The sequence below is a fragment of the Babylonia areolata genome, chromosome 33 (genome assembly GCF_041734735.1).
Source record: "Babylonia areolata isolate BAREFJ2019XMU chromosome 33, ASM4173473v1, whole genome shotgun sequence".
Taxonomy (NCBI): Eukaryota; Metazoa; Mollusca; class Gastropoda; order Neogastropoda; family Buccinidae; genus Babylonia; species Babylonia areolata.
Genome location: NC_134908.1, coordinates 989,745 through 1,002,152, shown reverse-complemented (window position 1 = coordinate 1,002,152; position 12,408 = coordinate 989,745). Strand labels below are relative to the sequence as shown.

Below are 12,408 nucleotides of genomic sequence, written 5' to 3'. Positions count from 1 at the left end.
GTCTGAGTCATCTGACGTACAGATTACAAAATGTAGAATGCATAATGCAGTGTCACAAGTGCTTAAGGCAAGGTGTCAAAACTGACACTATGTTATTTTAGTAAGACAACTACACTGTGGCTGGTACACCAGACTGACTCAGTGACTGCAGCTGATGAAGAGCAACGACCACGACTGTGCAGTTTTCAATTTCAACTTGTCAGCAAGTCAACGTGTGAAGTTAACACCTCCCTCTGAACCCCCTCCCCCTCAATCCAGACCTAGCGCTGAGTGGTGCACTTCGCCCATCTAACCCCATCATTATAAAACACCCTGACAACAAAACATTTTCATGTTAAGATGACTATCAATACTGCTATATCAATTCACACTCCCCCTCTCCCTCCCCTAATCTACAGAATGAATCAAGACTCCTGTCCCATGTTTATTCCAGCACTTTCAACCATACATATTCACCAGTAGCTAGCTGCAGCCTCTCCACACAATATACTCACGTAGGGATACAAAGGATCTTCAATCAAAACCATGTAGGCTGTTTCAAAAGCCGAATTCACAGTCGGGAATAACGAAGACGTATAAGGGGAACCTAGGCAGCCGAGCCCCCCGTTTTTCTGTTGCTTGTTGCAACGTTTCACCTTCTTTCGAGATTTCAGGGAAAACATGCTATCTACTGATAAGCAAGCACTGACAGTGGTGAAGTGGAAATCAAGTCAGCAAACCAACACAGTCCACAATCCCAACCATCACAGCAGCAACTGCAGATCTGCTCAGCTCGAGACCACCAGGCTTTGTTTGAACCGAGGGGCGGGGGGAAACATCACCACCACCACAAAGTGTGCACAGTTTCACTAGTCCTGAAAGCTAACTTGTCCTGTGACAAACATCTTCACTTTGTTCAATAATCGGAGTTTCCTGAGAGATACTTCCTTGTTGGCCAAACAAAGGTTGAGAAACTAAGCTACCCCAGCAGCATGGCGAGACAAGGAAAAAAGTCCGACATTTTACTTCCTGGCCATGAAGCTCAACAATGTAACTTCCTCATGTACTTCACCTCATCACATGGCCCACACAGCCCTGTCCTTTCAACACTGCCTTAACCCCTTCTGCCCTCAATCACTGTGTCATCTCTGACACACTGTACACAGCACTTGTTACACTTACAGCATACATACATACCTTAACCCTTTTTGCCCTACATGCGTGTGATGTCTATCACTTTATAACATCTCTGACAGAGTGTACAAAGCACTTGTTACACTTACAGCATACATACATTCCTTGACCCTTTTTGCCCTACATGCGTGTGATTATCACTTTATAACATCTCTGACACAGTGTACACAGCACTTGTTACACTTACAGCATACATACATACCTTAACCCTTTTTGCCCTACATGCGTGTGATGTCTATCACTTTACAACATCTCTGACACAATGTACATGGCACTTGTTACAGCATACATACATACCTTAACCTCTTCTGTCCTAAATGTGTGTGATACATACGATAATGTGGTGTGCAACCACCCATTAATAATTTCTGCCCTTCATGCAATGTATGATGGTGTACAACCACACAGCAGATGTTACAGCAAACATCCATCTTTAACCCTTTCTGTCATACATATAATGTGTGATACTCATAACCCCTTTTTAACTACAAAGAACAAAGCAGTTACACAGCAGATATAGATTAACCCTTTCCTTCCCTCATCACTGACAATGCACACAAAGCAACCTTCTCAACAAATATCCATTTGATCAACTCTTTCTGCCCCTCATGTAATGTGATATGATGAAGAATTACACGGCACCATTAACCCTTTCACATCAGCCCTACAAATGTGACATGGTGCACAAAGCACTTGTTACAGCCCACATCAATTAACCCTTTCAGCCCTACAGGTAACAAGATGGACCAGACGGCTGTTACAACCCTTTAAATCTAACTGCCTGACAAGAATATCATACTATTTATCACACTATTTCTTGCCACCTACCCCCTCTATTTTTTCAACACCAGTCTGTGGTAGATAGGAAAAACATCACTGCTTCGTCCCCTGACACTATACACACATCACTCAGGAAAAAACATCACTGCTTCGTCCCCTGACACTATACACACATCACTCAGGAAAAAACATCACAGCTTCATCCCCTGACAGTATACACACATCACTCAGGAAAAAACATCACTGCTTCGTCCCCTGACACTATACACACATCACTCAGGGAAAAACATCACAGCTTCGTCCCCTGACACTATACACACATCACTCAATCACCATGATTGTTCTGCATCACTCACTACCTTCCTCCTTGTCAACTGAAATCATGGTGGTGGTGGTTGCTGTTCTTGCTTTTTTTTTTTTTTAAACAACTGAATTCACTGTCAAACTCAGTTGCTGAATACTGAAACATTACCTTTAGGAAGGACTGCTGAAAACCAAAGAAAATAACAAAACAACAACAAAAAACCAGCAATCACAATTCATTCATCTGTAAACTCAACATAAGTCACATTTTAAAAAAACAATACCCCCTTTTAGTTACAGATGTCTAATGTATGCATGGTTATCAATAAATTCAAGGTTAATAACCACCAACCAACCAACCAATTCATCAAGATCTGGTGCCAAGAGCACACCACCTTGTCTTACAGGCAGACAAAAAACCAACACCACCCCAAAGAAAGACACCACCACAGTAACAGAAGTGTCAGACAAGAGGAGGGTGTAGGAACCAAGGCTTTCACTAACAACAACAGCTCTAAAACAAGAACCAATTAAACTGAAGGCATCATCTAAACAAGGGCTAATTAAATAAACCAAAGGCATCGTCTAAACAAGGACTAATTAAATAAACTAAAGTCATCCTCCCAGAGCCTCACCTGCCACTGTGCATCTGCTCTGCTGGCCCATGCTGCCTCACCCTGTCGCACAGTCTACACCAATAACGCATGCAATCAGCGTCACATGGAATGGGGTTATTGCACACACACACACACACACAAATTGCACACACACACACACTGTATTCACAACACAGAGCAGAAAAATGCACCCTATCATTCCTCCCTTTCCGAAAGAAAAAAACAAACAAACAAAAACAACCCACTTGTCCTGTCTGGGATTGAACTCGTATTGGTCGTAATCAATCTACACAACTTACTTTAAATTTGACTTTGTCAGTGTGTGTGTGTGTGTGTGTGTGTGTGTGTGTGTGTGTGTGTGTGTGTGTGTGTGCGTGTGTGTGTGTGTGTGTGCGCGCGCGCTTTGTTTTATGTTCAACTAAAAGAATCAAATTCATTAGCCTTATTTTGAGTGTTTTTTGAGAATGCATTCATAAAAAAAAAACATTAATGTGTGCACTGACATAGGGGAGGGAGGGTGGGAAAAAAGGTGGATTCTGATTTAGCTGAAAGCATCCAGATATAAAATACTGATTATGGTTTCCCGAACTGTAAGGGCAGCCTTGAGAAGTATAACATAAGCAAAGCATATGCTACCTTGAGAAGTATAACATGAGCAAACTATATACTACCTTGAGAAGTATAATATGAGCAAACTATATACTAGAAAGTTTCATAAGTGACTGATTTCAAAGCACATTAATTAGTAAACAGTACATACACAGGAGGGTTAACGTCTGACCACTTTTAGTTTTACTGTGTACAAAATTTTTATTGTGTACAAAATGGCAGCCATGCGCAGTTTGGATAGCTAGGTCTTCCTGACCTCAGTGATACTGGTCGACACATTGTTTTTCATAGCGAATACATGCCGAATGCAAGTCACTTTTCACAGCGGTCAAAAGGAAATGAAAGCCACTGTGCTTTGAGAACTGGAACACCATCCTTTGTCTGAAGTTTGGGGTGTTTTACTTCCCCTCACAGTAATATCTTGGGTAATTTTTTTTTAATATTTTTTTTTTTAATACGCTTACCTGCTTTCATGAGCATGTGGGCATAACATCCCCCCACCCCCACCCCCCTTTTTTTTTTATATTAAAACTTGTTTTATTTTTCTTTAAGGTCATAATAATAATAATAATAAAAACAAATAAATAAAACACATTACCAAATAATTTTTATTTAAAGCTTGATGAAATGACTGACAAGTCTAGAATCAAGCAGATGACACTCGGGTTTGTACAATTGTAGATATTACAATTACAGAGTAGCACTGTGTGTGTGTGTGTGTGTGTGTGTGTGTGTGAATGGGAGGGAAGGGGTAAGGTCAGGTCAGGTACCTGCATGCAAGGCACGAGTAAGAACAGCAATTAAACAAGCATGTGTACTGGTGTGGATGCAAGACGTTAAAGGTGCAGGACGGATGCAACCATTTGCAATTATCAGGCCCGTTTTTTTTTCTCTTGAGTTGGTACTGTACCAGAAGGACCTGTGACCTAATACTACAGTAATATAGCCACAACCCCCCTCCCCTTAAAAAAAAAAAAAAAAAAAAATGTTAAGCATACATGAACAATGATATATGCACACAATCACATACACACTGTGTGCGGACACAAACACACCCAAAAGACAGTTCTTTACGAATACTACGAACCTCAAGTTTCTACTTTCTACACCCAGTAAAAACAATGCAGAGAAGTTCAAGTTTTCTCCAACTCCATCAAATGCATCCCCTCAAAGCCAAAATGAAACCGACAGATTCAGACATTATAAAGGACAAACCAAAAAGATGCTAAAGTAAATGTTTAAAAGTTGTGTGTGTGGCAGTCACAGTCATTTGACAACACCTCCTTCCCAAAGAATGGAAAATCACATTTCTGTCACATCCCTGTGCTCTACACTTTCCTTGACAGTGCTTGACATACACACACAAATTCAGGAAGCTCAATAAGTAAACAGAACCAGTATCTGAATGACACACACCAGTGGATACGACACGCATTCTGCACACGAATGGGGAGCACTTGGTGATACTAGTATAGTGTACACATTCAGGAAGTACATGAATGACACATACCAGTGTAAAAGACTGACACGCGTTCTGCACATAAATGGAGAGCACTGGGTTGATAAAACACACACACACACAAAATCTGATCTGTGGGTTGATAAAAACACACATACACACACAGAATCTGATCTGTGGGTTGATAAAAACACACATACACACAGAATCTGATCTGTCCAGATACCAGACAAGTGATCTAACTTCCTCATGATACACTGCTGGGCATCATGTAATCAGTAACAACAAACAATGGTAAGAAGTTGCAGACATTTCCAGACACAACACTACATATCAGTGTTACACATCCCTGGATGTGGTCCAGTGCATGACTCATCAGTGTTGATAAAGAGAACTGGAAGGCTCCTGAGAGTTGTGTGTCTGTAGCTACCCCTTTCTATGCTTGGAGAACTGTTCAGTGTGTTCCATGAAGCAGTGTCTGTAGCTACCCCTTTCTATGCTTGGAGAACTGTTCAGTGTGTTCCATGAAGCAGTGTCTGTAGCTACCCCTTTCTATGCTTGGAGAACTGTTCAGTGTGTTCCATGAGGCAGTGTCTGTAGCTACCCCTTTCTATGCTTGGAGAACTGTTCAGTGTGTTCCATGAAGCAATGTCTGTAGCTACCCCTTTCTGTGCTTGGAGAACTGTTCAGTGTGTTCCATGAGGCAGTGTCTGTAGCTACCCCTTTCTATGTTTGGAGAACTGTTCAGTGTGTTCTATGAAGCAGTGTCTGTAGCTACCCCTTTCTGTGCTGGGAGAACTGTTCAGTGTGTTCCATGAAGCAGTGTCAGTAGCTATCCCTTTCTATGTTTGGAGAACTGTTCAGTGTGTTCCATGAAGCAGTGTCTGTAGCTACCCCTTTCTGTGCTTGGAGAACTGTTCAGTGTGTTCCATGAAGCAGTGTCTGTAGCTACCCCTTTCTGTGCTGGGAGAACTGTTCAGTGTGTTCCATGAAGCAGTGTCTGTAGCTACCCCTTTCTGTGCTTGGAGAACTGTTCAGTGTGTTCCATGAAGCAGTGTCTGTAGCTACCCCTTTCTATGTTTGGAGAACTGTTCAGTGTGTTCCATGAAGCAGTGTCTGTAGCTACCCCTTTCTATGCTTGGAGAACTGTTCAGTGTGTTCCATGAAGCAGTGTCTGTAGCTACCCCTTTCTATGTTTGGAGAACTGTTCAGTGTGTTCCATGAAGCAGTGTCAGTAGCTACCCCTTTCTATGTTTGGAGAACTGTTCAGTGTGTTCCATGAAGCAGTGTCTGTAGCTACCCCTTTCTATGCTTGGAGAACTGTTCAGTGTGTTCTATGAAGCAGTGTCTGTAGCTACCCCTTTCTATGCTGGGAGAACTGTTCAGTGTGTTCCATGAAGCAGTGTCAGTAGCTACCCCTTTCTGTGCTTGGAGAACTGTTCAGTGTGTTCCATGAAGCAATGTCTGTAGCTACCCCTTTCTGTGCTGGGAGAACTGTTCAGTGTGTTCCATGAAGCAGTGTCTGTAGCTACCCCTTTCTGTGCTGGGAGAACTGTTCAGTGTGTTCTATGAAGCAGTGTCTGTAGCTACCCCTTTCTGTGCTTGGAGAACTGTTCAGTGTGTTCCATGAAGCAGTGTCTGTAGCTACCCCTTTCTGTGCTTGGAGAACTGTTCAGTGTGTTCCATGAAGCAGTGTTTTCCATGTTGACGCACAATCTGTTTTGTGGCAGCATACAAAGCGGCCTCCTCCCCATGCCTCTTGTAATAATAAATAATTTTAATAATTAATAGTGATATAATGGCCTTTGCCAAAGGGAAACATTGTACCATTATCACAAAAACTTGCTGTCAAAATGAACAATGGAACTTATTACAAACAAATAATAAAAAGACTACAATATTGCCTAATTGAGTAAATCTTTAACCTTCAGAGCTCCAGGATGAAAATTTCCTTCCCCATCCGCTGTGCAGAAAACATTGACCCAGGACAGCTATTTCCTTATGTGAATGGTAGTTTTCCTATCGCAAGATCAATTCATACGAAATTGTCATAACTGGATAGTTCATTTCCCTTTAAAAATTAAATAGGTTATTTCTACTACTTTTTTTTTTTTTGTGTCGGCATACTGAAATTCTTTTTCATTATTATTCTCTGTGAGCAAAAATCCTTTGGCAAATAGATGCCACTGAGCATAAAGTAAAATAGGCTTGGCACTGAAGGAGTTCATATGAAATTGTTCTCAATGTTTTGCTTTCAATTACCCCACACCCCCCTTACCCCCCCAAAAGACTTTTGAAGCAGCAGCAACTTTCTAATTCTGTTCCTGCCTCTGCAAAGTTGTGGCAAACTGCTTAGAAGCAGAACTCTCATCCTGTCTGCTGGTTTGTTTTAGATTCATTTTCAGTTCAAATAATCAGAAATATAAAGTGATCAATTTTATTTTTCTTTAACAGGAATTTATGTTTGTGCAAAATCTGCTGCTATCATAAAAAAAAGTCCCAGCACTAAAAATCAAACATATTAAAAAAAAAAAGGGGGTCAACCAGACTGTGGTAGAAAGGTAAACAAGCACTGAAAGCCAAAAAAAACAAACAAAAAACACAAAAAACCCCCAAAACAACCAAATCTTGTGTTTGAAACAAGACAAAGAGCATAACTCTCACAAAACTCTTATCGCACTCAAGCAGAGCTTCTGATACTGCATGAAATACGTACATAGAAGAGTTGTTTCCCTTTGTCACCTCCTGGCCCAATACCCAGACATTTGACACAGAGTATCATAGTATGCCTGCTATACACATGTACCAGTGCTGATGTCATTTGAATGAATGTAAAGGTTATCTCAGCCTCCCCAGAATCATGGTCTAGTCCCTGGGACCCCCAAGATTTATAACTTTTCAGTATCTCAAAGGGACTGGCGGAAAATTATATCAAACAGCTAATAATGCCTTACTCTGCTTTAATCCCCCCAAAAAAACTGCGAAAGAAAATCAAAACTTGTTCCACGCCTGGAAACCAAAAGAAGTGCGTTTACACAAAAGCATTGTCGCTTGTGTTCCGTGAACTTCTGCAGAATACAATGCCAATTTAATAACTTTCTACCATCCTACCCCTCTCCTCGATTCAAACCGAGGATGGCTTCAATAACAATTCACTGTAAGAACAATCAGCATTGTGAAGCATGCTGCTTAAAGGATCTGCCTAATGTCACGAAAGATCGAGTGTTCATGTTTCAATAAATCAAACTTACACATACTGACATAGATAACAGTCTTTAGTCTTTAGAGTGCATTTGACCTTTTTCCTGTGTGTTCACACAAACAGAATAACACAGGACTGCAATTATGTGGGCATGGTAGTTCAGAAAATTTTATAGACATTTTTTCAACTGTGAAGAACTATTTCCACAATGCAAAGGAAGCGCTTTCCTAAAATCAAGTGACACACACAGCAGATGTGATGTCCTTCACTGCTCTGCATTTGTTTCTACTTTTCCCTTTCACTGTCCACAAGTCAGTCTCTTTCAACAGTGCAGAATAAATTCTAGTAATGACTGTGTTGTAATTTTAGAAACACTGTCCACAACAGTCAGTCTGTTTCAACAGTGCAGAATAAATTCTAGTAACGACTACGTTGTGATTTCCATGTTCATCAAGACACAGCAAACATTAACACAAAGTCTCTTCATATAGTCACACGCACACCCACACACACATATGAACCACTCCACATAGCCACTGTGATGGACAAATTACAAAGTTTTAGGGTGTATGGTGGCCTCATGGGGTGCCAGGGTCCTAAGAATAGGGGGTGGGGGGGGGGGGGGGGGGGGGGTTCCAGTACCATTAATTTTGAAAATGATCCACTGATTTGGTGGTGAATCTGTCAAATGACCCAATGGTGTCCTGAACCAAACCCAAGTTCTGAATTTTGTTTCAAAGTTTGCTTGAATTAGTTGAAAGGAAGCGTATGTGTGTGTGACTGAGAGACAAAGTCTGAATATCAAGAAGTGCTGACCTTCCCACAAGGACCACAGACTGCTTGTGTTATGCACAGCATGATTTGGGCTCATTTGCTTTCAATGACTGAGTAGAATGCAGACAATGGAAAACTGCTACAGACATTTGTCATGTGAGTGTGATAATTAGTCCTATCAATGGTATTTCCAGCAATATTCATAAATATTGCATATCCTTATTATTTTTTCTTTTCTTTTTCATTCCTTTGGCAGTATCCACTAGTGTTCACAACAAGGCATGGATGTTCACTCTGTCAGTCACACAGAGAAGTGGAGGGGAAGAAACAAGAATTTTGCCATTCCTTTTTCTGGCATACCGTACAATATCTGTAATATTGAAAAAGAAAAAAAGAAAGAACACATGTAATGAAAGTCATATCATTACTATAAATATTAAAGTTTAAGTTACACATGTATGTATCAATTTTTCTTTGATTTTATACAAAACGAAGACAGACAACCACACGCATCATTATTATTATTAATCAGACATAAAGCAAAGTGAGACACGACTGAAGGAAGAAAGACAAACAAAACTAACAGCATGGTTAAGCCAGTGAAACGCTACTCACAGGAACAGGAGAAACACACCAGAGCACTTAGGGCTTCTGATAATGCACATCCCAGATGCTTTGAAAATGTAAAGGATGCACTAAGTGTTTATCACACAGATCCCTAGGACCACCTGAAATTTTCCAGAACCAACACCTTAAAACTGAAAATTTTGTTTCGCAGTTTCTCTGCAGCAAGGTTTGTCTGATATGAAGAGAAGTTGTGTCCATTCCTCTACCTGAAGCACCCAATCCCCATTATTCCTTATCCTCCTCATGGATTTACTGCTTCCATGGAAATCTGGGAGTCCATTTATTGGCTGAGAAAACTAGAAACTACCAGAGTTCACCAGCTTTTCTTTGTGTGCAGCAATGTAGACTTGTGTCAAAATGTGCAGCATTAGACTTAAAGAGTGACCCTTTAAAGGTCGTGTGGGACCACTCAAAATAACAGTAAAAAGTTCCTAGGACCCCAAAGATCTTTCATCAGAAGCCCTGTAAAAAGATAACCAACACTAACATGCTGAAGCCTAAAACGCTACACACAGGAACACGAGAAACACACATACAGAGCACACTGCATGCAGCAACACATCTAGCAAGTGTCCAGAGAAATTTGTCAACTATTACGTTTTTGTCAAATATAGTTTAGATTATAGGAACTACTTGGCAAGGCCAACACTTCCTTTCACAATATATACCAACATCAACCAGGCCTTAGGGGTACAGATGCCTGCAATGGCTACAGTGTTGGTCAGGAAATTTAATACTCCAAAATAAGCATACATGAAGCGGTAGATTATTGACTGTGAGCACAGAGACGCTGACTCAGTTCTGAGGAGGAACCAGTCATGTACCAAACAAAACAAAAAAAGCTGATGGTGCTCAAACCAGCCTCCTCCCAGTTATCAGTCTATGACGTTACCCACTTTGCCACAGTGGCGAGTAAAGCACTGAAATTTTATTTGACATCAAAACAAAGGTTGGACTTGGAGAGAAAGAAAATAAGAGCGAGAGTGCCAAAATCAATTAATAAAAATTGTATTTTTTCCTAAAAAAGTTTTCACTGAACCAAAAGTTGTGTGCTGGAATGTGAACTGTACCACTAAAGACAGACCTCTCCATTCAAGCTTCTCATATCAGGGCAAATTTTATGGCCATATCTAAAAAATGTTTCAACCTTTTCCTCTCTTCATCACCATATTCTGGCTTGGACGCTTTATAATATGCATAAAGCTGACTGTCTGTCAATTTTCCTTCATCAAGAGGCCCAACAGTACACGTTCCAAAACTTTCAAGAAAAACAGCTTGCTTTATATATCTTTTTTTCTTTTTTTTTTTTTTAACATTATACTTGACTAAAGAAAAATAAGACCCCCCCCCCCCTTTTTTTCTTTTTTTTTTTTTTAATGAAGAGGTGACGATGGGAATGAAGAGAAAGTTGCTGCACTAAACCATGTTAACAATATCAGAAAGATATTGTGATACTACAACTTTTGATTTTTTGTCGTTTCATTTTTACACAATTTTCTTGAAAATATAAAACCACATCTGTTTTAGGCTACAACTTCAATAAAACCAATAGAAATGAGTACTGACACAGGGGTGAAACTTCACTTAAGTTTACCATGAAGACCACACAACAGGCGAATTGACTGACCTAAAAAATAAACAAAAGCTTCTGACACTATAACAGCAGTGCATCACACTAGCATGCAGAAATCACGTTAAGACAGCTAACAAGGGTTTTCCCACTGCCCGAACTTCATCCCTCCCTTTCCCAAACCGTTCACCCCTGGGTTCAAGTAGCTGCACTCCTCTCTTCGGAAGTGGGGGAGGTGTTAGAGGGGGTCTGCTTTGTTTGCTTTGTCTGACTGGGACAGAAAACAACATGGCCGCTGAACCTTACCTCTCTCGGCCCGTTCAAATCCATAGAATGAATTCGACTTTCCAGTTCGTGCATTCCTTGCGATAATCCACGCCCCTGAAACAAAATAATAAATGAATGAATGATTTATTTTGAACATGACTATGTCCTATTTTCTGTGAGTTTTCATTGTGAAAGATTGTTGTGAGTATGACTAACGAACGTAATGACGAGGCGTCTGTTTGAATCTTCGTTCAACACTGACCGCACTGGTCAGAGACCATTTTGACGTCTGCGTGCAGAAGAAAACGTTCAATATTACACACAAGGAATATATACACGACAAAGAATACACAAATAAAAATTTTAAACAAAGAATACTTACGTCTCCCAGAACGCTGTCGTCCATACCGGAGTTGACCCCCCAACCCCGTCTCGACCCGAAACCCATGGACATTTGATTTTGTGGCCGTCCATAGTATTCTACACTGTGATCATCTTGCGACCTCACTTGGTTTGTTCTCATCGCCATATTCTGCGCTCTCGTCGTTACTGAGTCGTCCCACGACATCCCGACATCTCTGCAAGAACACAATTATCGATGTAAACAAAGCACAAATCTGGCGGGAGTTTTCTCGCTATTTGACATATTCACATCACAAAAGCACAATTCCCTTAAATGCACATGGATAAATTCAGAAACAATATAATAGTAAAATGTGTCTAGTATCACCGAGTACTAACAAAACATTCACAAAGTCGCCAAGCGCTTCGATGCGACTCGATATATTTCTGAACACACACACCGTGTTTCCAAGATGGCGTCTGCGAAGGAAAAAGTTGCCTACAGGCTTTGGAAAAAGTCGCGTTTCCGGATATCTGGTCCAGTCCACAGAAACGAAAATTCCAAAACCGCAAATAGCATGTGTTCTTCAAACGCGGTTATTACTTCAACTTGCATGACTTACCACATATTTCCTGGGCTCTTCATAGGGAATATGATATTTGACCTCTTTTATAAATGTCGAAA

General features: G+C 40.6%; 1 protein-coding gene across 1 annotated transcript in view; it reads right to left on the bottom strand.

The window, feature by feature from the left end:
* Positions 1-12,202, bottom strand: part of LOC143277125 (pumilio homolog 1-like) — a 77,494-nt gene extending 65,292 nt beyond the window's left edge. Inside the window, exons 1-4 of the mRNA XM_076581863.1 lie at positions 12,185-12,202; positions 11,764-11,959; positions 11,421-11,495; positions 2,892-2,945 (exon numbers count right to left, since the gene is read on the bottom strand). Coding sequence (XP_076437978.1) covers positions 2,892-2,945; positions 11,421-11,495; positions 11,764-11,949 — 315 coding nt within the window. The 5' untranslated portion in view covers positions 11,950-11,959; positions 12,185-12,202. The remainder of the gene's footprint in view (positions 1-2,891; positions 2,946-11,420; positions 11,496-11,763; positions 11,960-12,184) is intronic.
* Positions 12,203-12,408: the final 206 nt, after the last annotated feature.